This window comes from Labrus mixtus, chromosome 14 (genome assembly GCF_963584025.1).
Source record: "Labrus mixtus chromosome 14, fLabMix1.1, whole genome shotgun sequence".
In the NCBI taxonomy this organism is placed as follows: domain Eukaryota; kingdom Metazoa; phylum Chordata; class Actinopteri; order Labriformes; family Labridae; genus Labrus; species Labrus mixtus.
In genome coordinates, this window is record NC_083625.1 from 11,348,851 (window position 1) to 11,374,903 (window position 26,053).

Genomic DNA, 26,053 nt, shown 5'->3' on the forward strand with positions numbered 1-26,053 from the left:
AAGGTTTTGCTGACGCGAGGTTCCCTCTAGCAGCCTGTGTAAATGTGTAGCTATGAGTTATGAACACAAAAAATGTAAACATTGTGCCACAGTCAGAGAGCAATTGATCTTGTTCTTTGGATTCTCATTAATTGGGATCAGTGGGAGAGTCCCACCTGTGTATATCCATTCCAATATTTCTTTCTGAAATATAATCTATATTCTTTGTGCTAATTCAATTCCTGGAAGCACTACGGGCTCATATGTGAATGTGTATGAGAGTGATAAACCTTTAACAAACCAGAGGGTATGCAGTCCCTAAACATGTTGGTGTGTGTGTGTGTGTGTATGTGTGTGTGTTAGGTGAGACAAGTGTTGGAGCATGAACGACTCTGATAAGGGTGTGACAGAAGGGACACAGAGCAGTACTTCAAACAGGAAAAACATGGAGAGTCACATGGAAGAAACCGTCTCTCAAGGATATCAGTCTTTGCACTTCATCCCCCCTTTCTCTCTGCGTATGTTGAGCTGTGATAAGCTTAATTAAAGCCGCATAATGAGCAATTGATACATGTGCAATGCAACCGGACCTGCACCTATGGCACTGGCTAGACTTCAAACCAGGTCATCCCACAGAGTACAGTCCTGACTACCCCCCACAAATGAAAAAGAGACTCTCAAACTCAGATTCTCAAGTACAGGTTCCATTTTTATTCCGCGTCTGACCTATAAAGTGACTTGCTCCCTGATGCAAAAGGACATCGAGTTGAGTCATTGCTGCAAAAATCCATTAGGAGACTAGCACCTTTACAGTACATGATCATCCTGGTGGGTTGTTATTTTAGTTTTGAGAGAAAGCCTGAGTGCATATAGGAACAAGGACTTACACAAATTGCAAATGTAAACTGAAGTGGTGTGTAGGTGTAAAATGTAGATCAGGAGCGGCAGGTGTTTTTCTAAGTATCCACCTATTGCTGTGATATATTTCCTCCTAGTTTAGCATATACATACTTTACCCCTTTACTTATTTTTTCTTATCCACACACACACACTTTAAACACTCTCTCCCCTCCCCTTGTGCTCCCATTTATCTGATTTGCAGCAGGAATATTATAATGTTTCCGTTCCTCATAAATCACTGTGACAGGGAAGGGCCACATTACACCTGAGTATAGGAACTCCCCAATTTCTTTCTTTCTTCTTCCCTACCTTTTTTATTTTATTTATCACACACCCGCTTATTTGCACTCCTTTTTTCCCCCCCACACCTCCCTCGGGGTTCGACACATGGCTCCTCATCAGTGCTGGAGAACGTCAACAGCATCCTCGTCCCCTGGGTGTGCTTTTTTAACTCTCCCTAATTGGCATGTGCATCAACAGTGAGCCTGTGTGCGCTAACACAGCAACCAAAGACCTTAAGTAAACCCAAAGACTCTTTAGTGACACCTTTTTAAAGCTAGTGTCATACTGTGAAGGATAAAAAAACAGATAAGAAAACAAGCAGAGGCACCGGGAAGAGAGAAAGGAGCTGAAACCACTCATTTGAGAGCTGCCTTGAAGCTGGTCCAGAGAGCACAAATAGTTAGTGTCATCCTTGCCTAACTACCAGGTCCCAGCTGGGCTCTTTGAGAACACGGTGAGGCTCATAGGACTCTGGTACCTGCAGGATATAGCTGTCTGCTGATGTCTTTCTTTAAGCAAACAAGTATTAACTATTCACCAACGCGCCTATTGGGTAGGTGACATGTGAAAGGTGATATCGACAAGCCACTCGTTGCTTGATTTTCTTTCCAATAAACAAACAGTGTACTGCTGACATGCTGTAACACGCCTTTACTCTTGCTCTTGATGTATGGCTTGTTGGTTTCCATCCCTTTCAATACAGAACAAGTATCAACTTGCAGAGGCTGAAAACTTGCTTGAATAAAGCAGGTGATCTATTCTTTTTTGTCCAGGTTAAAGCTCTGTCAATTTAAATTTGACCGCTAGGGGGGCAGAACTGCAATTCAAGCTCAGCCTGTATGGTGCTTTTCTAGTCTTCTGACTACTCAAATCGCTTTTACACCGCAGATTTTCCAGTGCAATCTAAAGCTATTTAAAAAAGACAGTATTTAATGAACTGACATTGACTAGATTCAGGTGTGGTTAGCTTCAGGCATAAACGCAACTTGATTTGGGTTTAGGGAAAGATCATGTCTCATACAAAGACAAAAATGAATTACGAAAGAAAATGGTTCATTTATCTATTTTACTAAGAACACGGGGCTATAATCACCATGCTGACAAAATAATAACAGTGAAGGTTGGGTAACAATGACAGGCATGGTTTTAAAAATACAACAACGTTGCGTGTTGTTAGGAAACAGGAAACAAACAGCCGTCTCCCTGGGCAAGGTTCCATGTTTTGGTGACCCATCCATTGAACCTTCATCCGTGGACTCTGTGGCTCCAGGAAACATCTCCCAACCTTGCTTTGCAACAACTGCTGTCTCATTTTATCCAGTTAATAGAAAAATCGACAGTATCTACCAATGCATGTTTTCTGCTTTTAGGTGCTTTTAAAGTCACTAAAAAGAAACAGCTACCTTCTGAATCCAACCATAAAGGAAGGATTCTCTGTCTGTATGTCTGTCCTTCCCATAACTCTATAGAACTAGTTGATGAACTTCATACATGCGAGCCAATTAAATTTGTGCCATATTGGCATGATGTTGGTGATAAGCCACACACTGTCAGCTTTAGTCTGTAGGTGTGTTTTCACAGTGGGTAGAACACAATCAGTTTGAAAAGCATGGTTTGCTTTTATAAGATGGTTGACAGTTTTGTTAAATATACCGTATATGTGGTCTTTAAGTATCTGGCTTGAACTTGTAATCCTCAGTCTGACCCACCATTGTTTCATTATAAAAAAAAAGTCAGGTCATCTAAAGGAGAGATTCTAATCTACATTTCTGAATTTTTAACGATTCAGAGGTGATCAAGGTGATCAACTCTGCAGGAAACATTTTAGAAAAACATGGTTTATAACTCTGTTCTGTTGCTGCAAGCGTTCAGTAAGTTTCCAGTTTGCTGAAGGCAATTGAAATAGCACAAGGCCTTTCACCAGAGGTTAGACAGGGATGTCTTTCTCCATTGTCTCTGTGAGAGCACTGATATACTACCTCTCCGTTCATCTCTTCAATCTTCATCTCCAGTGTCCAGCATATGTTCTCCTATACCTCCCTCTGGACACTTAGACTGCAGCCTCCTCTGAAACGAACTGGTGAAAATTCTCCACACAACCCAAATGCCCGGATAAAACATCCTGCACTAGTTGAGGGTCATTTGTCTCTCTGAATGTCGGGCCTCTTACCCAAAGACAACAGATTTTTTTTTTTTTAAATAAGATCAGCAACATTGTGCTCCAGTCATTGCTTTATTGCTGAGGGGAGAAAGGGGAAGGGGGGGGGGGGGGGGGGGGTATAACATATGCAGTCTTTAATTACTTGCTCTTGAAGTATCACTAACATAAAATTCAATAATTGAGCAGCATATGAAGCGGATGATGCTGTTAGGGGAAAAAAAGTGGGATTTCCCTTGTACAATGTTTGATTCCCGTGCGTCTGATCATAAAATTTAATTTCTAGTGGCGACACGGTTTATAGCCCCTCCTAGACTTTATCAATTTGATCTCTTTGATCTATTTCTTAATGAAAGCCTGCAGCCAAAAGCATCAAGACCGAAATGCTGAAGTTCTGCGAGCTCTGCATCAGGCAACGGCCTGTCGATTTGAACAGTAATGCATCACTGCATCTTTCTGAAACGTTCGCCAGAGGATAGTGTTTGGCAGCTTTGTATGGTGGAAAATAAAATATCAGGGTTTTTTTTCTTTATAATGTTTTTGAGGAAACTATTTTCTAAAATGATTCAAGTGTAAAAGTTATGCGAAATTCCAAAGTTCAGAAAAAATATTGTCAATATTTAGATCCTTAAGGAAGTATCAACAGTCTAAGAAAACACCAGTACAACTAAAAGTCATTCTTAATGTTAATAATCTGGTCATGTGACTCGTGAAGTTTAGATTCTGAACTCTGAAATATGAAGCCGATGCAAGAGTGCAAAATCCTGCAATTCCTCGAGTGTCCACTTGAGGCTGGCTACAGAAGCACCGGAAGCCAAATATACGTACACATCCAGTCAAAAAAAGCCAGTTTTACAGCAAAAAGGAACATGTTTACAGCCTGGTCCATAAAAAGAAATAGGTCTGATTAGCTCATGTCTCGATCGGCGCACACTGTACGGGGTGTGAATTTCTTATTTTTAGTACTCATCTGTTTTGATTTTATGAAGGATGAGCATTATTCACAATAAGGCGCGTAGCTGACCTGATTGACAGGGGGGCGCAATGTAGCGGTTTGTCAGAGGCTTAACAACAGGCTCATAAAGGGCCCGCCTCAGCTCCAGCTCTTAGCCTGCTGTTAGGTTGCAAAAGCCATCGATGGGACTCCAAAGCCCCCTGCAGTAACAGCTGATCGACGTCACGCAGGCTTCGTCCATTAATATTTACAGTCTATGCTCATAACAAATCTCCTGATGGTAGAAGACAGGCTGCCAGTTGTTATTCTTGCCCTTCTGATTAGGGTTGGAGAAATACTGTTACGACTTTCCTGCAGAGCATTATGTTTCTCAGTGAACCCTGAGCCTTTTAAAGAGAACCCAGAGTTTGACTCATTCGAGGACGAACAAACCACCTTTTATGAGCCTGTTGTAATTGAAATTCAAAGTAAATACCCATGACCTTTTTTATTGGTTCTGATCCACTCTCTTCCCAATTTTTTCACTTACAATTTCTGTCCCTCTGCTCTCATATTTACTGGCCTGCTACAAATGTAAAAATAGATGCTTCTCGGGTTTAAGACTGAATTGCACGTACAGTGGAATCCCTCATTTAGAAGTCAATCAATAAAAGTGAGTGCAGATCATAAATAATGTATAGCTTGGATCAGATGTGTAATACCACGTCGTGTTTTTAGACTTTTTCTACAGTATGTAACTTAGTGATTTTGTGCTTGTCCTTCCTCGCTGAGTCACGTGTTGCAGCTTGTTCCCAAACAATAACAACCAATATTACAAGGAGTCCCTTCTGTATGAGTCAGTCAGAATCGGACTCTATGCTTGAAATAAACACTCGTATAGCTCTCAGATTTCAAAGCAGCTGAGAAGAGTCAGTCTGTGAGTCCATAGACCAACTCATCATGTAACAGTAAGGTGTAAGCATGCTCATTCAGAGCACTGAAAGCATCGTCCACGGGGAAGGATAAGAGGCTTTGTAACAGACTGTACTGTGACTGAATGGATGTGAGAGCAACATCAATATTGCTAAGATTTCATGGGAAGGGACTGCAATCCCGATTTGATCTCACATAAGACTATTTGGATTAAGTCAAACTTTATGTGCATTCTGGATCATCATACTTAATTTTTAAATGGGCACAATTGTACTCAGAGGGGGGCCCTTTAAACCAATACTTTGCCAAAACTCAATTCTTACATCAATTAGCTCACTGGAAAAACTAAATTAAAAAAATTGAAATTCAATGAAACACATAAATCTATTTGTTGGTACATTTTGTTTAAACATGGGTGGAATAGGTTGAATTTTCAAGGGACATTAGCATCAGGTGCCGACCACAATGCCTCTGTAAGCTATGTGGTAGGCTAAGAGGTTAGGTATTAGTTTATACCTCTGACTTTTTTGGCTTCTAGCTAAACACAATGTACGGATATTTGTGTTGCACTTTGACTTGAAGAAAAGGCTCGTTCTCCAAGAGACATTAGCATCAAGAGCAGACCAAAAAAGACACTGGGAGCAACAACCTGTGGGAGCAACAAATGTGACTTAGCAGTACGCTGCCAGCTATGCAGCTTATTCCAATATACAAAGGAAATACAATACAATATGTAGGCACTTTGAGAAAACAATAGATACATTCAAAATTCAAATGGGCATAAGCATCAGGCGCAGACCTAAACTCCTCTTGGAGCTAGAACCAGTCAGAGCAACACAACATGTGACGTATCGATAGGCCGCTGGGCTAGGTAGCTAGTTCCAATAGATTATATCACATCATGGCCTCTAGCTCAACTTCAATATACAGATATTTGGCATAACAGAACTCAGTAGCACTCAATTTTTGTAACTAAAACTAGCATTCAGTTTGTTTCATACTTAAAAGTTGTGCAGATTCAGAACATGCAGACTCCCTTTTTGCTTTTTTTTTTTTTTTTTTTTAAATGCCCTGATGTCGCTTCTCTCTAAACTCACTGTATGCAACCTGTGCAGTTTTAGTAAAAAGGTTGTGATTGGAAAACTGTCTGAAAAAGACACATCCTCCACAGCAAAATAAAACATGAGCTCATAGATTTATCTTGTTGTAAATATTCCTCTGTTATCTCATCATTTCAGTTCATAATTACAACAGTTTCCCACATTCAGTCAAACTGACAGTTTAATTTATGAGGATATGAAATGTCTCCTACTTCTGCTGCCACACCTGTCACCTTTGTCCCACCCTGCCGTTATATCTGTATGCTGTCAACAACACAACAAAACAGCCATTTATAGCACTTTTTGCACTATACTTGTCTTGATAACAGTCATAGTGGTGTCACACTGAACTTGAAGATAAGCATTTTGTATAAAGATTCTTATTTCTCGACTATCTGCTTTTCTTCTTCCAGGACATTCTCAGTGTGTATGGCCTACATTGCCAGCTCCAGTGAGGATCCAGAGCAGGCAGGACATTCGTCATCCTCTCTTCTTGTCCTCCTTTATGTGCACAGACTTCACAGATTGCATGGCAGAGTGACAGGGTCTATAATAGTGTGGCTGCAGAGGACAGCAGTACAGATCTTCCACTGGAGGACACAACCTGCAGGCTAGTCTGACCTCGCTGAACACACCCACTCCCCCTCTGTTTAAATTCTTGGCTCAGGCTGCGAAGCTTAACCTGTGTGTCCTTATGATCAGTGAAGCAGACGCAGCTGTAACAGCACACGTCAGCATCTGGCTTTACAGTCAGAATCATCTGAAAACGTCTTATTACAGATACTGTAAATGTCAGTTTGTTGTCTGGATCTGCTACTACAAAGGTGGACATTTTGTATTCGAAATATTATTTTTTCAAAATTGTATAAATCCAAAATTACACAAGACTCCACACTTGATCCTTAATCTGTGCAGGAACTTGCTGAAGATTTGTTTTCCCACATGCTTAGGTGGGTTCAGCTTTCCAGGAGTATTTTAGCTGCCAGGGAGGCATAACGTCTGCTACAACTCTGAATTTATAGTGCACCGCTGCCCCCCTGTGGACAAAAGGCAGACATGATATGAGACTCTAATTGCTACTAGGAGTCATAATTGGTCAATTTTCCACGTTTTCTTTTGATAGACTTACTGAGGTGTCTTCTGCTGTCCGTAGCCTTTCTACAAAGATTCCCACAAGATGAAAAAGAATATGAGAGTAATGTCACACCTTAGGCCACTTATAGGATTTTTTTTGTAAAATATATGTATTTAAACTTATTTGAAATGCAAATAAAAATAATACTGGCAAGCACTTTGATTTAATATACATATAAAGCTGAATATAACAATGTATGATTTAATTTCATAATTTTTTGACAAATGTATCTTTCAAATTTTTAACGATTAAACCAGGCTGAAAAGGTCCTGAAAAAAAATAATTTAGAAAATGAAATAGCTTTAAGATGTGCAGACCTGAGCATTTGCAATCCATGTCACAAGTTAAGGCACATTAAAGCCTCATGTTATATTAATAGACTAATTACACCCATTATGTTATGATCATTATGTTACCAGGGTTTTATATAATATAGAGTGTTAATTAAGATCATTAACATGTTTAAATTGTTTATGATAAAATGCTTCTAGTATATGTTATTATTTATGTATGTTGAAGGATGTGCTAATATTAGTTGTTAAAATGTGTTTTATGGTCAGCATGAGTGCTCAGTTTTTGGAGCTGTTAATGATGGGAAATGTGGAGCTGGAAGGGATCAATATGTTGCTGCAGCCAATTCATAAAGGAATTTTAAAAAGATTAATAAGTTGTCTAAGGTCTCTCTCTCTCTCTCTCTCTCTCTCTCTCTCTCTCTCTACCTCCCTGGGGGCGACACATGGCTCACCACCAGCGCTGGAGAACATCAACAGCAGCCTTGTCCTTTGGGTGGGCATTTTTTCCCTCTCTCCCTAATTAGCATGTGCGTCATGGCGGGGCAACACGTGAGCTTTCTCAGCAACAGAAGACCTTTCACTGAAGCCGGTGTATGAGTCCTCTTCAAAACCTTGAACATGTCATCAAAGAAAACAATGGCTTGTTGACAGAATCCCGGCGACATACGTAGCAGGAAAACAGTCGATGTGAATCAGAGGCTCACCTTTCTTTGAATCTGAAACAGTCTGTGTCCTCATGGCTACATTACCCAGAAGTCCCAGTTGGGTAAACCCTGACCCAGAGCAGTTTTTTAACACACAAACATAAACAAAACATCTCAGTGAACATCTAAGTATCTTTGTCCTGGAACCCCATGAGTTGTTTTCTCTATTAATTTAGAAAAGTCTACCAGTGAGTAAAACCAAACATTGTGATCATGTATTAAATACAGAGACTACAGAAAAATGCCATATAGGGCACACCAGATTCAACTTTCTCTTTACCTATTTATCTCTTTTTATGCACTGGGCTTTTACAGCTGTCACTGTAAAAGGTGATCCACAAGCCCTTTGGAGACTGGCTAAATGCCAACTCCTGCACATCACTGCTGGAGTGAGAATATGCTGTTTCGGATATTGCCTTCATAAATTTGTCAAAAAAGAGAATCTGGATCAAAGATAATGTCTTCATTTTCAACTGGGACCTTTGGGAGAGCAGTGCTGCCACTGAAGTTGAAAGAGAGTCTGATAACTAAGATCCTGTGGCCTAGAATTAGCATTTGACTTTTATCCTTGTAGAAAAAGTTTTTTTGTGTTCTCCTCTCTCTCTCTCTCTCTCTCTCTCTCTCTCTCTGTTAGCCTAACATTAATTAACATCTGCAGTTAATTGGCAGCTCAATATAAAATAAATCACATAGTTATAAAACATCACTTGCATTTAACTGCTGAACCTCCTGCGAATATATCATCAGAGAGTTCCAGTCCAGAAGTTTTTCTTTATATTTAACAAACTTTAAATACAATTGTCTGTCTATATTTCTACATTTTGACTGTTACAGTTAAACATATCTAAAAGGCTTCTTTTCTGACACTGTTTTCCTCTCTTGTCTTTTTGGAAATGTTTTAATCGGTTGTTTTACCTGCATGCTCAAATCTTAAATAATTTAAACTCTTTAAATGTCACTATTTTTATATGTATTTTAAAATAAAAATTATTAAATATAGGCAATTTGCAAATAAGATGATTTAAAAAAAAAAAAAAAAAAGGGAAACCATATAGAGAATCTGTAAAGCTTTGATGCACACTATATGGGGGTCATGACCCACAGCCTTGGTATGGGTGCTCTAAAGAAATGGTTAAGGTTAACATGGAAATGCCACATATTTATCAACAAAGTTTAAAAGGAATTCTGATTTCTGTAATCAGTCAATCATTTAAGATGAAGTTGACACTTCAGAGCAGTGCAAAAATGAAACAAAGAACTCTCGTCATGTCGAGATTTGACTGTCAACACATTCAGTTAACTTTCACTGTTATGTTGTTCAACTTTGATGAATGTATTTACTGACAAATATAACTGTGTGTTATAAAGTGGCAGATGAATAAGATATAATGTACAAACACAGTGACATTTTATGACAACACGCTCATATTGTTGTCTAAGCTTGTCATGCTTCATATAGTGAACTCAAAACTTCATCCTGTCTTACACGTAGCAGCATGCATGGTGGCAGCATCATTAAAACCAGCTGTGTATTCAGCAGCCTGTTAATCAAGAGCTGAAGGAGGGCAGAGCCAGGCAGGAATGAACAATGAAAAGTTTGATGTGAAGGGCTGTCACAACTTCACACAATATTAGCAGCTTCAGCCGCTGCTGTTTTATGTGAGGAAATATGATGATCATTTCCTCTGACAAACACTCCCCTGGGAGAAATGTTTATTTCCTACACAGGACGTAAGACTCACATAAACCTATATGCAAAGCTCTAGGCCTATGAAGACATATTTGTTTGAAGGTAATGTCTGCAAATTTTTCTTACAATTGGATAAATACCCAATTTACACTATTATATAAAATTGTTAGCCTTCCTATAAATGCAAACATGCATATCAATACCTAAGCGTGCAATACTTAAGCATCTTTGTTTTTATTCCCCCCTGATATTTATTGTATTATTATTACAACTATTTATTATCATGGCACATAGGCTACAAAAACACAGAGCGTATGCAACCCTGCATTTCACAGAACAAATAACCACAATCAAACCACATAAAATCAGAGTTCACCAGCATTGTATTCACAGAGAAAACAGCTGAATTCAGTTTTCTTTTAATACCATAGTAACATAGGCACGGCTTTAGTCAAGTTCACGGAAGAAAGATCAGACAAATCACATATTTTAAGTCGTATTAAAAATGTATTTGACACATATCTGGAGAAAATCAGTGCAATATTGTTAATTTTTTTAATTGTTTTATTTTATAATGTATACCAAATGTATGGAAGCCCATTTCCGCCAGTTAAAAAAATAAAAATGAAAATAATAAAGTCATAATAATGAGAAATTATGAGATATAAAGTCGAAATTATGAGATATAAAGTCATATTAATGAGATAAGTCAAAATAATGAGATAAAAAGTCAAAATAATGAGATAAAAAGTTTAAATTATGAGACTTTATTATTTTCATTTTTATTTTTTTTACTGGCGGAAATGGGCTTCCATACAAATGTTCTGTTTTTACTGGCTGTTTAATCTCTCTTACATTTGCTTACATGTATTTATTTTTTGAATGTATGCAGGAACATTAGTCATGTTCACCAACAAGAGTTTTACTTTGAAAAGAATAAACGGAAAAGAGCCCTAACTCTTTCCGGCTGAGCTTCCGAGTTTTGCAGATGTGTCCCAGACTTGCTAAACTTGCACTTCTTCAACAACTAAGTGACTCTTTCTCGCGGTTTATGTCATCCGCAGTGTGTACATACAGGAGGAAGATTTTAAAGTGATCTTGTATCTTTTTAAATAAACGTTTATATTGTATGCCCCGTTGAAACAAACCTGTCTGCCTAGATTGAAGCTAAGTTAGCCAGGCTAACCTGTCCATGGCTCCTGTCCGGGTCTTGTGCATCCATGGTTACCGTCAGAACAGCGGCTCGTTCCGTGAAAAGACGGGAGCTCTGCGGAAGCTCTTGAAGAAACAAGTGGAGCTTGTTTATCTGAGTGCACCGCACAGTGTGCAGCAAGCTACTAGTGAAGGTCGGTCATTTACTTTCTCTTCATGCTGAAGGTTAACAACAACAAGCAAGTTCTCCAAATAAGTTGAGGGTTTATAAAGAGACAGACTAAAGATGTGTCCTTTTAAAGACAATGTGGACTTCATTTGAAATGATGTCCTCAACGATATCGAGGGTTAAAAAAAAAAAAACATATTAAAGTAATTATAGTTAATTGCAAAAACGAGGAAAACAAAATGCTACCTAATAACATAATTCATTTTGCAGCCCATAAATAATTGTATTTAATGCACCAGTATATTAATTGTCGGGTGATAAAAGAAACGTGCAGCTTCCCATTGAATAAGTCCACTCAGCAGATTTATCACTTTGTACCTTTCTTTCTTTCAGATGCTCCAGAAAAGGAGAATAATTCAGGAGCTGGACCGGGAGGTGATGAGGACCCAAAGGGATGGTGGTTTTCTGACATCCAGGCCAGAAGTTTCAGCGCTCAGCAGGAGTGTGAGGAGAGCCTGGGCCTTGAGGAGAGTGTGTCCGTTGTTAGAGAAGCTGTGAAGGTCAAGGGCCCGTTTGACGGCATCCTGGGCTTCAGTCAGGGAGCAGCTTTTGTGGCCATGCTGTGCTCTCTTCAGGAGCGAAAACTAGAGCCGGATTTCAGCTTCCGCTTTGCCATCCTAGTCGCTGGTTTCCGCAGTGCCTGCAATGAACACCAACAATTCTACAACGCCCCCCTCCAGATCCCCTCCTTGCATGTATTTGGACTTGAAGATCGAGTCATCTCGGACAAGCTGAGCAGGGAGCTCGTCCCGAGCTTCCAAGACCCTGAGGTCATGACACATCCTGGTGGCCATTTTGTTCCTGCAGCATCTGCTCATAGGCAAACCTACCAGGACTTTCTCAAGAGGTTTCAGTGACAAACAAACATCAAACGACATTATTTGGTTGAAGAGCTTTAATTCAGGGAAACTCAACCACCAGAATATGACAAGGGAATGTTGATAATTTATTGTTCAGGAAATCATGGGGTACTTACATGTAATTAGATCCAGAGTCACTTTGGTTAAGATGCTAAATGTTGACTCTTGACGTTTGTCTCAAAAAGCTTTGTCCTAATCTGATCTGATGAACCCAAACAGTACAATGACTGCTGTTCTTCTCGGGATAGATCTCAGAGTACAAGCCATTAATAAATGAATAAATGTTTACATACTGTACTACTCTGTTTTTGTGAGTTTTGTGATATATATGCCAAGTTATAAGTAACTTAGAAAATCAACAGGGCTTCATTCCAGTAAAATGGTATTCATTGTATGAGGCTGTTTTTTCCCCCCCAACACATCTTGAATTAACTATTGTTCTATGAAGAACAAGTAGGAACTTAACTTAAACCTTAGCAGTCCACGTGGACTAAATGAAATACCAGGTCATGATGTTCCTCAGCTGTTCACTGCTACAGTAACGTTCCATCTAACAAAGGTCTACAGGGAAAATAGTTTGCCTCCGTCTCCGTACGTGTTCTCTTGAAAATCTGCCTTGAAAATGTTACAAGGAAGTTGGAACAAATGTCCTCGATTGCGTTAAACTCTGCTGTTCACTAAGAAGCGACTTGGACATATGGTAAATGTGTTTAAATATGAAAAAAAGATGTCAAGCTTACCACGCCCGTGTAATTGCTTCCTAAAGCAAACATCATTACAAGTTACCAAAATGTCAGCTATCCCACTATCAACACCGCCATGTGAACTATTAGAAAAAACTTCAATATTAAGCCCATGAAAAGACAGTGTATAGAGCTCATATCGCCACATGAGGTTCTGACAAATTTATTTGGCCCCTTAATTCATTAAAGGGGGGTGGGGGGGGGATACATTTATGTGGATTCTCTATTTGTACACTGCAAGAAACAGTTATGTTACTCAAAAGTTGTATCTGTCTTCTAAAAAACAACACATTTCCAGGAGAGGACTGATGTGTTAAGGATCTGGGAACACTGCCATGATTGTGGAAAGTTATGACACTGTTTTGGTTTTTTTCTTTGTTTTTTTTTATCAGAGCCACAGTGGAAACCTTGATTTCATAAGTTTGAGTAATATTTTGCATAACATAGTTTTGCAGTCTTTGCCTGTGTAGCATGGGGAGATCCTTATTCTTTAAAAAAAAGTGACATGAGGAGACTTTCAGATAAAAACAGGAAAAATTTAAAGTGACATTTTTAAGCATCACAATGTGGTGACTGAGTCATTCCCTCCGCCTACGGAATTTTTGCTCTGCAGATTGTGAGTAGCTTTACAGAGTCCATATACCTCAAAGATGAGGGTCTGTCCCCATCACGCGGGTTATACAGACAGGTTTCTGCACACGCTCCAACGCTCAAGGTTCAAGGACAAGTTGTTCTGTTACAGCTGAAGCATGTGCACGTCAGTCTGCACTCTGTCGATTGTTTCCAGATGTGCGTTCCCTCCTCTCCACCTCTCTCTCTCTCTCTCTCTCTCTCTCTCTCTCTCTCTCTCTGCCCTTCCCTTCCCTTTAGCTTTCATCTCCCACTGGCCTCTACCTCGCTTCCAACTCACAACATCCTCCTCCCATCCAACAATCCTGTGTGTGATCCACACACTCTATCCTATCACATGTCTGCTACATTTATGACACGGGCAAAAAATAATTTGGTTTGTCTGGATGTCATATAATCCACTCTTGACCTAAAAACTACAGACAACTGTGGGCTTTGCAGCTGGTTATTTGTACTGCTCATATTGAGCAAACACAAACACACACTCTCTTAATAAGTCTTAATGTTGAAAATATGCAACCTGTCTGATCATCTCAAACTCACACACACACACACACACACACACACACATGCAGATATCACAAGTTTTTGGTCCTGTTCCTCTATCAGAGCCTTCATTTTTGTTCTCTCCTGCGCTCCCCTGTGGCCCTTGTGTCCCTCCAAGACCTCACAGCAGACACACACACACACACACACACACATACACACGATCACACACATGGTTTTGATAACAACGAGAGACAAACAGAGAGTGAGCGAGCAAGGGAAATAGTAAGAGAAAAAAAAAAAAGAAACAGAGGGTCACTCTTGCCAGTAAGTTTTACAGCAGAGCCGTGACTCTCTTCTCAGGAATCCGTTCCCCCTGTTGCACAACAACCGGGAAATAATGGAATGAGAGACAGAGACAGATGAGGGTGGAGTTATCCTCCTTTTCTGTCTTCTCCCCCTCTCTGGGTTTCTGGAGAGTAAGGGCACTTTTTCAGCTCCTCTTGAATGATCATTTTTTTCCCTCTCCGTCCGGTAGAGTAAGAGAGATGGAGCAGGGGGCAGAGGGGTGTGTCACAGCACAGATGGACTCTATTTTGATTATTTGTTGTTAAGGGAGACGGAAGGAAGAAGTGGGAGGGGCCATGTGCTGCGCGTGTCTATATAAGAGTTGCACTTAAACTCCAAAGAGCCCGGTCATCCCAGGGCCCATGTCGCCAAATGGAGGTTGGCAAACTCTTGACTTGTTGCCATAACTTCCAGCACTGGAATAATCTGCTATTTCAAGATATACGGCAAAGGACTTGATATTTCATCACATGACCTGAACTGTCGGATCTATACATTTTGTTCCCTTTTTTTTTAATTTAAAATGCTTTGTCAATTGTGTAATCTACAATCATCTGATTGGGACAAGAGGAGATTCAGAGGACTAAGTGACTGCTTTTGCACATTTTTTTTATGCTTTTGTAGAAAAAAAAAAAGGATGTTGACCTAATTTAAGCATGAGCTCATTTAAGTCTGTGCATGCCTGCATTTGTTTGTGTGTCTGCTTGCACTTGTAACAGGTGTGCTAGTGGGGATTAATGTGATGTAACTTGACATTGGAAGTATTCCAGAGGTTTGGCTTGGGTCCAGTGTCACATGACATTCAGCAATGCATTTCCCCTTCCTGTGTTAGTGTGTCTGTTTGAGTCTTAAGGTGCATGTTAGCCTGAATACATTGTATTAAAAAGACAGTGTTTGATGTGCGAGTGTGTGTGTGTGTGTGTGTGTGTGTGTGTGTGTGTGTGTGTGTGTGTGTGTGTGTGTGTGTGTGTGTGTGTGTGCATGCTCGCGTTGTGTGTTGACATATGAAGAGGGAACAGAGGGAGTATAATTAGAGCTGTCTGTCCATTCGCTATTTAAAGAGCCAAAAAGACAAGGTTCCTAGATGTCAGTCAATAACATGAAACTACAGAACAAACAAAGAGATGCTGCAGCGTTAGTGTGATAACTTGGCAGTGGGTGTTTATGCATGAGTGAGTGAGTGAGTGAGTGGGTGTGTGTTTGCATATTTTGTCCCTCCATATGGGTGTGATTTGTTCATTTGTTATTCCATGCTTGCTTACTCTCACACACACACTTCTGGTTTCCCTCTACTTTGACTGTTTTTTGTTGTTGATTCGTTATGTTGTGTATGTGGAGTGGACGGAATGTACTTTGTCTCGTGCCAAAACTCTGTTTTTTTTGTCGTATGTCAGACATATAACTTGTTTTGATTCTTTTGTTTAGTTGTTTGTCACCAAACAGTCACAGATTTGATCTCATTCAACATCCTGACTTTGATCGGCCACTAAACTTGTTCAGTATCTGGTTCAAACTTTTTTTATAAGATGTAAATATGCCTTAATGTTGCGCTGATTATTGACTTTGAAGGTTCAGAGGTGACCTGAGGACACAGCTTAGGCTGTTTGATGAATGATGTCATCTGTGGTTATTTGTCTGCGTGCGTGCTTTACTGGACTGTTGTAGATGCCATAGCTGGGCCCTGGCAAAGAGTGCTGTGGTTTGGCTGTACTTACAGGTGCCTGACTGACACTACTCGGGTAAATATTAGTCATCGGGACTTTGGAGGAGGAAGGATTGTGGTAGAAAGGAAAGGGAAAGGAGGCAGGTCACGGCTCCCATGTTGAATTGAAAAAATGTGTAGACTGTTGTGCAATCTTGCTTTGCAGGGTAAAAAGGGAACATTAGAAAAATGTAATCAGATGCTTTTGCTGGAGTATTATAGCAGAGGAATTATATGCAGACTGGAGAAAGTAAAAACACTTTCGGAGAACTTAACAAACAATATAAAGTCCTAAAACTTTAATGGGCGTTCTATTCCTCCTACATTTCTCAACCTTGCAGTGGGACTCGTGGTGTAGTTAGGCGCAAGAACACTTAATTAATTTGTGTTATTAAAAGTTACATAATTTAAAATAACTATAAAAATATATATTTTCATTAATATATAAGCCATTTTCACATTGAATAGATGAATCCATATTAATGATAAACAGTTCAACTCTTCAGTATTAAATAAGTGAAATGCTCCTTTAGATGTGGTGTGGCTCATTTTGATAACTTTACTTGTCTGCCCTGAACAGTAAGAGTTTATGTGCTGTTGTTTATCTGTCAGCACATGAGCTTTTACGGTGCAGGGAGGCAGAGGCTAAACAACTGTTCATTCAGCATTGTCTTTGTCTTTTATTTTCATCTATCCTCGTATCATCTTAGTGGTTAAAAATGCCGTAATGCAATAACAGATTACTTTTTTATCAACATTTTCAGTATCTTTTAAATACCCCTGAAAGACTCAAAGTGTGGACAGATTTTACTTGAGATCTGACTCTACTTGTCCTGCTTGAATAACTCAGTCAAATAGCATCTTTTTTTTTTTTTTTTTTACTTTTCTACTCAGACCTCAAATAATATCACCATCTGTCACATTGCTACTCAGCCACAATAGGCTGTGTGTTAGTTAAACATATAAACAGTAAAAGCCACCTAAGCAAGTATGCACAATACAAAGGGGAACAGTTTTATATTTAATTCATTTATTACTTCAGGTTTTTCAAACTTTTTCAGCTTATACAAAACTTAGTACATCTTTTATTATTAGAATGCAAGGACAAATCCTGGCCTGTAGAGGGCAGATTAACTCCAGATAATATAGAGCAGTGCTTGAAAAAGAGAGGACCAAGGACTAATTTAGTCTTTTTGTGTTTACAGTAAGCATACTGCATGTTTGAGCTGCATGTGTGTGCACATACTTGTGTGTGCGTTTGTTGTCTGCCAGCATGGTTGCTTCGCTGCCTGCAGGGAGTTTCTAGCTGTGCTGCTTTGAAGTGATGCCGCTCTCGTCTGATAAACGGAGAGAGGAACAGGTGTTGGAGCTGAGTGAGTCATCCGCTTAACGTGTGCACTTTCCATTCATTACTGTACTGAATGATCAACACTTAAAGAAATGCATCATACCTATTAAAGTCAAACTGAAAGGCAGTACGGGTCCGTATGTGTCATTACTAAAAACTCAACTTGTTTTTCAGTATGTCCTGTCATAATCTTATCAAAAAGGAAAAAAAGAAAATTGCAGCCATGAGAAGGAAGATAACTCCGCAGCTTCAGACAGCAAGGATGTGTGAACAATCGTTGACCCCATTGCTCAAGTCTCGAATGCATACTTAATCATCACCTACAACTTAACTTTCTGTCCCTTAGTTTTTTCTTCCCCGATGGTATCTGCCCCTAACGACCATGGCTGTAGACTGTTACCATGGTGCTGTTGCTAGAGTAACAATCTAAAGCCACGGTTGCCATGGAGACAGCAGGGTGGAGGAAGAAGAAGCTGGAGTTGGCATGGTAACTGGAAACTGCAAGGTCCCATTGGTTTAAGTGTGGATATTACGCACTTACAGAGTGTAGGACTCCCCCAATGCAAGCCCACACAGGTTTCCTCTCTGAGCCGGAGAGCAGAGACGAGGAGAAGCAGCAGGAGAGATCGCTAAGACAAGGTGGACCTTAAGCTATTGAATCAACTGTTTTACAAGCACTGTACAGTATTACCTTGGAGTTCCCTATAGATTGACAGTCCTCAGCCTGTCCTCTGGATGTCTGTGTCCTCTTCAGTGCAGCCTTTGGTGCATTGCCAGGCTTCAGTAGCCATGACTGTAGACTGTTACTGTACTGTGATACTGTATAAGCAGTAAGCAGTCTAAAGCCAAGGTGCTGATGCTCTGGCCAAGATAGGAGGAAGAGGTAGAGATGGAAAGAAGGGCAAACCTGTATCAGCAAAAACAGGAGAGGACATAAGTGTATCGTTACTGGACCATTAACCATTATAACTGAGTAAATTGACCATCGTGGAATTCTACAGTTATGGCTTGAAGTGTAGCAGAGAGCCTCATCTCTTCATCATTAGAGAGATGTAGAGTGAAAAACATTAATATGTGGCTGACTGAGATTGGAGGGAAAAACTCCAGTAGAATTACATTTTACTACTATGCTTAGCTAAAAAAAAAAAAAACAACACAAAAAAAAAAAAAAAAACAACATACTAATCGAGGAGCATTGGAAATCTTTTGAAACATTACATTGCCCAGTTGGGATACCTGTGCAATTTTGAAGCTACAATTATTCAAATATGTTCAATCCTGCTCTCCTGCCATCTACTCAGGTGTTAATTTGCTCCTGTGACGACTTGAAAATGTAATTCTTCAGCTAAGAGGACATAAAGGAACAGGACTAAGACGATGTAATGTTACATTTTAAAATGTATCCACAAAACAAGATCGGCAAAACCTTTCTTTATAGTTGACACCATTATATTCACTAACATCTGAGTAAGTCATTTGTAATTTTCAGGAATGTGTGACTCTAAACACACATACATTACAAAGGTTATACAAAAACATTGTAAGATGATGAAGTTATTATGATATACAAATGTGATTTTTCCAGTTTCCTGTATCTCAGAGCCAAAACTCATTTTAAGAAGAAGCATCTATTAGAAACTGCTGGCATGATTGGCACTAGGCATCATCCACCCACTGTTTTCCCTGCCTCTGACCTAGTTAGTGTTTGTATGTGTGCAAGTGTGTGAGGCCTCTTTGCCTCCCTGTCTCTCTGAGACATTTGCAGTTTCACTTTACCAGTGGTGTGTTCCTTGACTAGCATGGCTTAATCTTTGAAACAAGCGTGAGAGGGATGCAGTGCACTGTGTTTCACTGGTCTGATAAACTGAAAACTGCCTGTAACCTCTCCAACCAAAATAACTTTAAGAACCCCTCATAATGCATCGATAACTCATCCATCAGGTTGGCTACGTGTTGAATACTTGGGTGACTTTTTACACCACAAGCAGGTCAGTTCAATAAGTATTTCAGTAAGGGGTCAAAAACTAAAGCCCTACTTTCTCTTCTTCATACCCTCAACAACCCCAGGCTGCTATGCTGTAGGCTCTCTAACCTGTAGATATGATTAGATCTGCTGATTGTTAGCCTTGGCTGTGCTCAGTGGCTCACTGAATAAGTACAGTAGAAACTATGCCGTGCTGGTACAAAATGTACTGAAGACAACCAACACCAGCCATACAGATAACTCTGTGATGTACAGAGAATGAATACAGCAACAGCAGAGAATCCGTCTGTAACAGCTATCTTCAGATTTATCTTTTTTAGGATATTTGACTTACAAAGCTATAGCCTATCTTGTTTTTACAAGTAGCCTAAAAGAGTTGTTTCATTGCATTCGTTTCTTGTTGGCATGAGTGTCTCTACTAAAGATCCGTCGTTTCAGTTTCAGCACCACGGGGAAGGGACAGCGACACAGCTGATCGGAGCTGTCCGCGGTGCTGAACTGTACGACGGCGAGGCGGACACGAACATGTCTCACTTTTACAACGGATTGTTTAGAGCAGGCTCATACGTCCCACACCATACTAACCGTGACTTTTATAGTAAGACGATAAAATACACCAATCCGTCTCATGACACAGTTAGTTTGTAGTGCCCAGTTTCTATAACTTCACCGTGTCCGTAGTGGAAAACAGTCACTGTCTCTGCTCTTATCGCCGTGAAGACGCCGGTCAGGTGAAGATCGAGTCACGCATCTCTGCTCGGCAAGTTACGTGCCTTGGGTACGGGTCTATGACGTCACGCCGGCTGCAAACCAATCGCCTCTCGTGCCTTTTTGCCGCCTGGCTTATCAGAGCGAGTGGGCAGTGGCTCGGTCTAGCTCGGTTTCCATGGCATCGGGGAGAAACCGCTTATTTGACTGTGTGGGTCGACTTGACGTGCACGAGAGTCCCTCGGGTGAAATAGGATATGCACGGAATTGTAAAAAAAAAAAAAAAAAAAAAAAAAGTGAGCCGTGAAGAATAGCCTCGTCTTTGGGGGAACTTCATACCCATAGGTTTTTAAACGTATAAAAATAACCTCAAAATTACGTCTCTAGACTTAGGTGAAGGTGTTATAGAAAGGGAACAAAGAGTATTTAGGATAATTGCGAACCAAGTGTTTCAAATTAAGGCCAAGGACAATAAAGGCTACAGCTGTTTATTAAACTATTTGCATTTCATAATGTATAATAATCAAATATATTAGGCTTACTCTACTTCAGATGGCTTTGCTCTAGCCTAATCATTCATAATTGGCGTTGTCTGATCAAAGGCAGTCTAAAGTGGCGAGTTGTGAATGAATAAGGGGTTTCATTGACTCGCTCCACCCACTCCTCCCTCGTGTTGCCCGCGCACGAGCCTCTAACTTTGTGCATACACTCCCCCGCACGCGAGAGTATCAGCCCGCAGTCTGCGCGTGCGCGCGATGCCATAAAAGGGAAATAGTAGGTGACTGCGTATCATCAGCAAAGTGCGCAAGAATGACGCAGGGCTGACATCACTCGCTGACGACGTCACAGAACAGAACTGAGGGTAGAAAAAAAGTTAAAGGAAACGCCGGCCGGAAGTGCATGACGGGGAGGGAGGGGAGGATGTGAGGAGCGCTGTGGGGGCAAGAAGGGGTGGGGGTACGAGGTGGAGGCGAGGTGTGATCACCACACCGAAAGAAAGTGATGGTTATGATAATGTAATCACTATCACCGGAAACCACCAGGTGCCACGCGAACACTCCCCCCCCCCCCCCCCCCCCCCCCCCCCCCCCCCCCCCCCGCCCAGCCCACGAGCGCACACAATTTCTGAAACCTGTGGGCACATAGACATGGAGGAACTGTAGGCGTGCGTGAGCGTGTGTGCACGTGACATTGTACATTACTTGGTGATATTTGGACATTTTAACTGGACAGTATAACACAAGTACTGCCCTGGAGGCAACATATAACAACGTGTTCCTGTTCAATTCTGTACCACTTGCAACGCGTAAGACAGGTGATCATATACAAACATACAAGGTGATTTATTTAATTATATAGCCTATATGTACCCGGCGCAATTGGAACACAGTGAACCCGGCAGAAAGTACATGTTTCTTAGGCAATGTTTGAACGCATTTTATTTGAATTGAGATGTAAGGTTATGTTTTTTGGTAGCAGGCTGAATTCTGCCAACATGGGGGAAAATGAGTCACACTGCAGCAACTTCTTACTGAAGAGTCAAGATGAGAATTTTATCAGGAAAATAAGCAGAATGGCTAGCATGGCATCTCAAGGGGGACTGCCCGTTCAAATCAACCTTTATTTTAATCCATATCAAAAGTGTATTTTCAAACAGCCTACCAGTTTTTGGATACATATTACAAAATGTAAAAATAACGTTTTGACTTACCTCTGACAAAGTTCCCTGTGTGGCCATGGCTGCGTAGCTCTTGCTGTAGAATAACGTCTGTCCTATCTCTAAACTCACTGTCTCCATCAACGTGAAACTGTCAGCAGCAAATCTGTGCCACGCTGTCGTCCCTCTTCACCAAAGTCGCTCCCCTTATAGACCGGGCTCTCCCATCAACCGTAGGCTTTTTATAGAGATCCCGTAGTAACTAGTAGAGGGAACGGAGGAGGGAGGGGGAGGGAGGAGGGGAGAGAGGGAGGCAGGGGGAGAGAGGGAGAGCTCATTCAAAGATTCACCTACACATGTACGTGCGTATCCCACGTCATTGAAGGAGTGCAGCTATTTATAAAGGGGGAGTAAAAGTATAGCCTTCATCATTTTGCAGGTCTGATGAAAATAGCATGTCTGTTGTCTTTAAGCTCCGTACACCGAGGAGTCAAAAATTAGAAGCTGTGGTAATCAATTCCGGTATAAAGACATTTAGAGTCTCTGAGGTACTAATTAGTGAGATAGCCTCTCACATTTTCATCTCCCAATACTGCTGTTTTATTTATTATAACATGATGATGTTTCATTTTCATCACAAAGGATAGATTTCAGGTTCTCATTGTTTGTTATTTCCTAAAAGACAAAACTGCAACTACAGTTTATAATGTTATGTTGATGTTACTTCGGAGATAGTAAGATTGATTGTTTATATGTTAATATGACATGTTAATAGGGGGAATACGACTCAAAACTTGTTATTTCGGGGCGAAGACACATTAAAGTAATTCAGATTTAAAAAAAAGCTGATGTTTTATAGTCGCATATGTTCAAAAATGCTTCTCTGGGTAATGATGGGCAGAGATGAGCAAATCGTGAGTTTAAACCATGTAGGCGATGAATCACTGCTTAGAGCACCCGATAGAGCACCGTTTGCTGCATTGCACAGATTTTTTTTTTCTCATATTGATGGAATTTGTGAAATAAAAAATAAAAAAAACATGTTCCAAATATGTAACCCAGATTACACGGATCTATATAAACGTCAAGAGAAGCTGTGACAGGAGTCGTGCGTAAATCCGTCCCGAATCTATTGAACTCACAAAATATTCAGGGAGATTTTGGGGGAGACCCTCGTGCGTAAAGAAGTGTGTCAGACGTGCGTAGGTGTGCGCAGTGAGAGGCTCCAGTAAACTAGACGCAGTTTGGGCACAGGTGTCAGATTCTTCTAAGTTGAAAAGCGCGGAGTCACGCAACACTCGACGACAGGAAGTTCAGATAAAACTTTTAGTCTCCCTGCTGCACTCGTCTATCACTGGAGGACAGACCAAGCAATAATTATGGTCTGTCTTATCAACCCCCCCTCCATATCCACACCTCATTTGTCCAGAAGTACTGTGAATTTCAAAGTAATCAAAAATATAATATAATTCTAATTTAATGTAAGTCAATTAGAAATCCACTGCAACCTCGTGGAAACATTTGTGGTGAAATTTGAATATATCTTTTTTTTTTAATAGTTTTCTATTATCCTTAGCTGTAAGCTGTTAACTTTCCACACACTCAATGACAGGAAAACCACTGCAGCTTGCTTTAATAAACCACCATGTCAAGTTCTCTCCATTATAGTTTGGGGATTTAAATCCTTAACAGCAGGGAGACATTCTGTAGTTATGCAAAGTTGAATTCAAAAGGAAACTGGACTTGAGTTGAAGTTCCTGAAGCAATTAGCCCCCTAATCCGAAAGTCTTGTTTTTGAACGAGAGGTGAAATGTCTTGAATTGCCTTTTGTATTAAACTTAGAGCTAGCCTTACCCAGATGACTAAAAACAACAATACTGCCCTCTCTCACTCTCATTAGTCATTGACCTTGGTCAAGAGAGAGGTTGTTACAGTGTACTGATGTTGATTTAAACCTCTTAAAACATGTATCTGCTTAATGATGTTAAAACACTTTTTGTGTCCTGAGGGTTTTCAATCCCACTGGTTTAGGTCAATTAAAAGTGCATAATATGGTGTCTACAAAGTGTCAAATGGATTCTAAAACAAGCTCAGATCACTGAAATCCAACACTTTCAACATAAGACCCTGACACACCAGATGGCTAAAGAACTAGTGGCGATGAAGGCCGACTGTGGCGTCGTCTCCCGTCGCCTCTTGACGCCTCACCATGCCTTTGTCATGGCCAAAAAGTTGCACTTGAACACACCACAAAGACTACAGCCAACGGCCAACCACCACATACATTCTGCACATGCGTGTGACAGAAGTTATAATTCCCCACCCACCCAAAAAAAGACCTGGAAGCATTAGAAGCACATTTTCAGGCTCTTATTAAAAATCACTGGAGTTTTATCCACAGGGTTCACCTAATTGCAGGCAGTAGAAAGAACTAAACACCTTCAGGACTTGACACTTGGTGCACCCTGGTGGCCTTGGGCTAAGGTGTATACTGTATAATCCTAACACCCCTGTTTGATTCCAATCAAGAGGCATAACTTGACCTTTGTTGCATTTGATACCGCTTATCTTGAGACATGCAGAAGATCTAAATACACATGACCATCTGTTGAAAGTCGCGTGTTGCATTTTTTGAGCGCTAGTATGAAGTGTGGTTCAAATATTTCAAACACTTGTTTTGAATGGTCTGTATGACCAAAGGATGTTTGAAGAATGATGCAATATGAACACATCAATTGACTGTAGCTCCTTCCCCCCATGACCTTAGAATAAATCATTTCCCCATTGAAGGCATCCCACTGGCATGTACCACTTCACTGAAGAAAATAAAATGCATGGTAAGAAACCAGGACAACAGTACACCCACGGAGGCATGTTAAAATATTGTATTTTTTTTCCCCCACTCTTTTATAACAATTTGGTCTGCTGTAACACCTTTCTTATTTAGAGTAAACAAGACTTTCAAAAAGAGAAGGAGGAGGAGTGTGGATCTACTCACCCTGGGTCTCAAAACTGTAGAATCTCCACTGACTGTGACCAAACAGCAATATAACAGTGATGACACGTGGCAGAGGGGGAAGCATTATGGAAGTGTGTGTGTACACAGGCATGCATAATTCAATTCCCTTATACTACAACTGAATGGGAGAGGGGGGATGGGGGGGTAGAAAAGTGTGAATGAAGTATATTTCCCCCTACCTTTACTCCCTCTGTCATCTTAAACTGCCTCTCATTACAGCCCCCATGGTTGCATTTACACACATTGCTACATTTCCTTGTTGTTTTGCATTTTTCAACTTGCTTATATCTCCATAGTGGTTCAGGATGCAAATTATTTCCTGTTCAAATCCCTCATCTGTCTGTCATGTCCAGTTGTTGGCTCTCTTTTTTAGCTCCTCATCTGTATTCTAAACACAAAATGCAGTCAGATAAGAGAGAAAGGGGGGGAAAAAAAGTAACTCATCTCTCCCTTACACTCTCTCCTCGCTGCCGCCTACCTTGCCTTCCCACCTCCCCATCTCCCATTCTGACTCATACTGAAATCCCAGTGAGCCTCCTGTCTTCTCCTCTCCTCTCCTCTCCTCTCATTTCCTCTCCTCTCCCCCTACCCCTCTCCTCAGCTCTCATTTGTGTTTTCTCTCCCTTTGATTGCCAAGCTGGATCGAAAAACAACGAGCAGGGCAGGAGTGAATGAGCAAATGAAAAAGACAGAGAGCCAGCGAGGAGGAGGAGGAGGAGGAGGAGGAGGAAGAATCTGTGCTGCCAACACGTGCCTGTAATGAGGATTCTGTCAAAGGAGAGCAGAGGAGAGGTGTGTGTTTGTGTGGTGCGGAAGTGTGGGTCAGAGAGAGATGGTGGTTTAGAAAGAGTGGGTGGACATTAGTGAAATCCCCTCTCGCCCCCACATTATTGCCCCCACCGCCTCTTCTTGCCTAAAAGATGTGTGAGATCGCAAACCCACACTCACGCACAGCAGCAACTCCTCATCCACCCACGCTCACACATCCACACACACACACACACACGCCATAGCAGACAGACTCAGAAACTTTGAACTTGAGTATTTGGAATGTTGTGGGAGGAAGAAACATGCATATG

At 40.7% G+C, this 26,053-nt stretch overlaps 1 protein-coding gene across 1 annotated transcript; it reads left to right on the plus strand.

Annotated features, from left to right (window-relative positions):
- Positions 1-11,048: 11,048 nt before the first annotated feature.
- Positions 11,049-12,646, plus strand: ovca2 (OVCA2 serine hydrolase domain containing). Its single transcript, XM_061055075.1, has 2 exons — positions 11,049-11,454; positions 11,823-12,646. The coding sequence occupies exons 1-2, from the start codon at positions 11,301-11,303 to the stop codon at positions 12,344-12,346; spliced, it is 678 nt and encodes a 225-aa protein (XP_060911058.1). The 5' UTR covers positions 11,049-11,300; the 3' UTR covers positions 12,347-12,646.
- The last annotated feature ends 13,407 nt before the right edge of the window (positions 12,647-26,053 follow it).

Excerpts from the sequence above, each read along its gene's own strand:
- ovca2 (XM_061055075.1), top strand. The coding sequence starts at position 11,301 with ATGGCTCCTGTCCGGGTCTTGTGCATCCATGGTTACCGTCAGAACAGC. Across the intron at positions 11,455-11,822 it reads GCAGCAAGCTACTAGTGAAG|ATGCTCCAGAAAAGGAGAAT; the intron begins GTCGGTCATTTA and ends TCTTTCTTTCAG.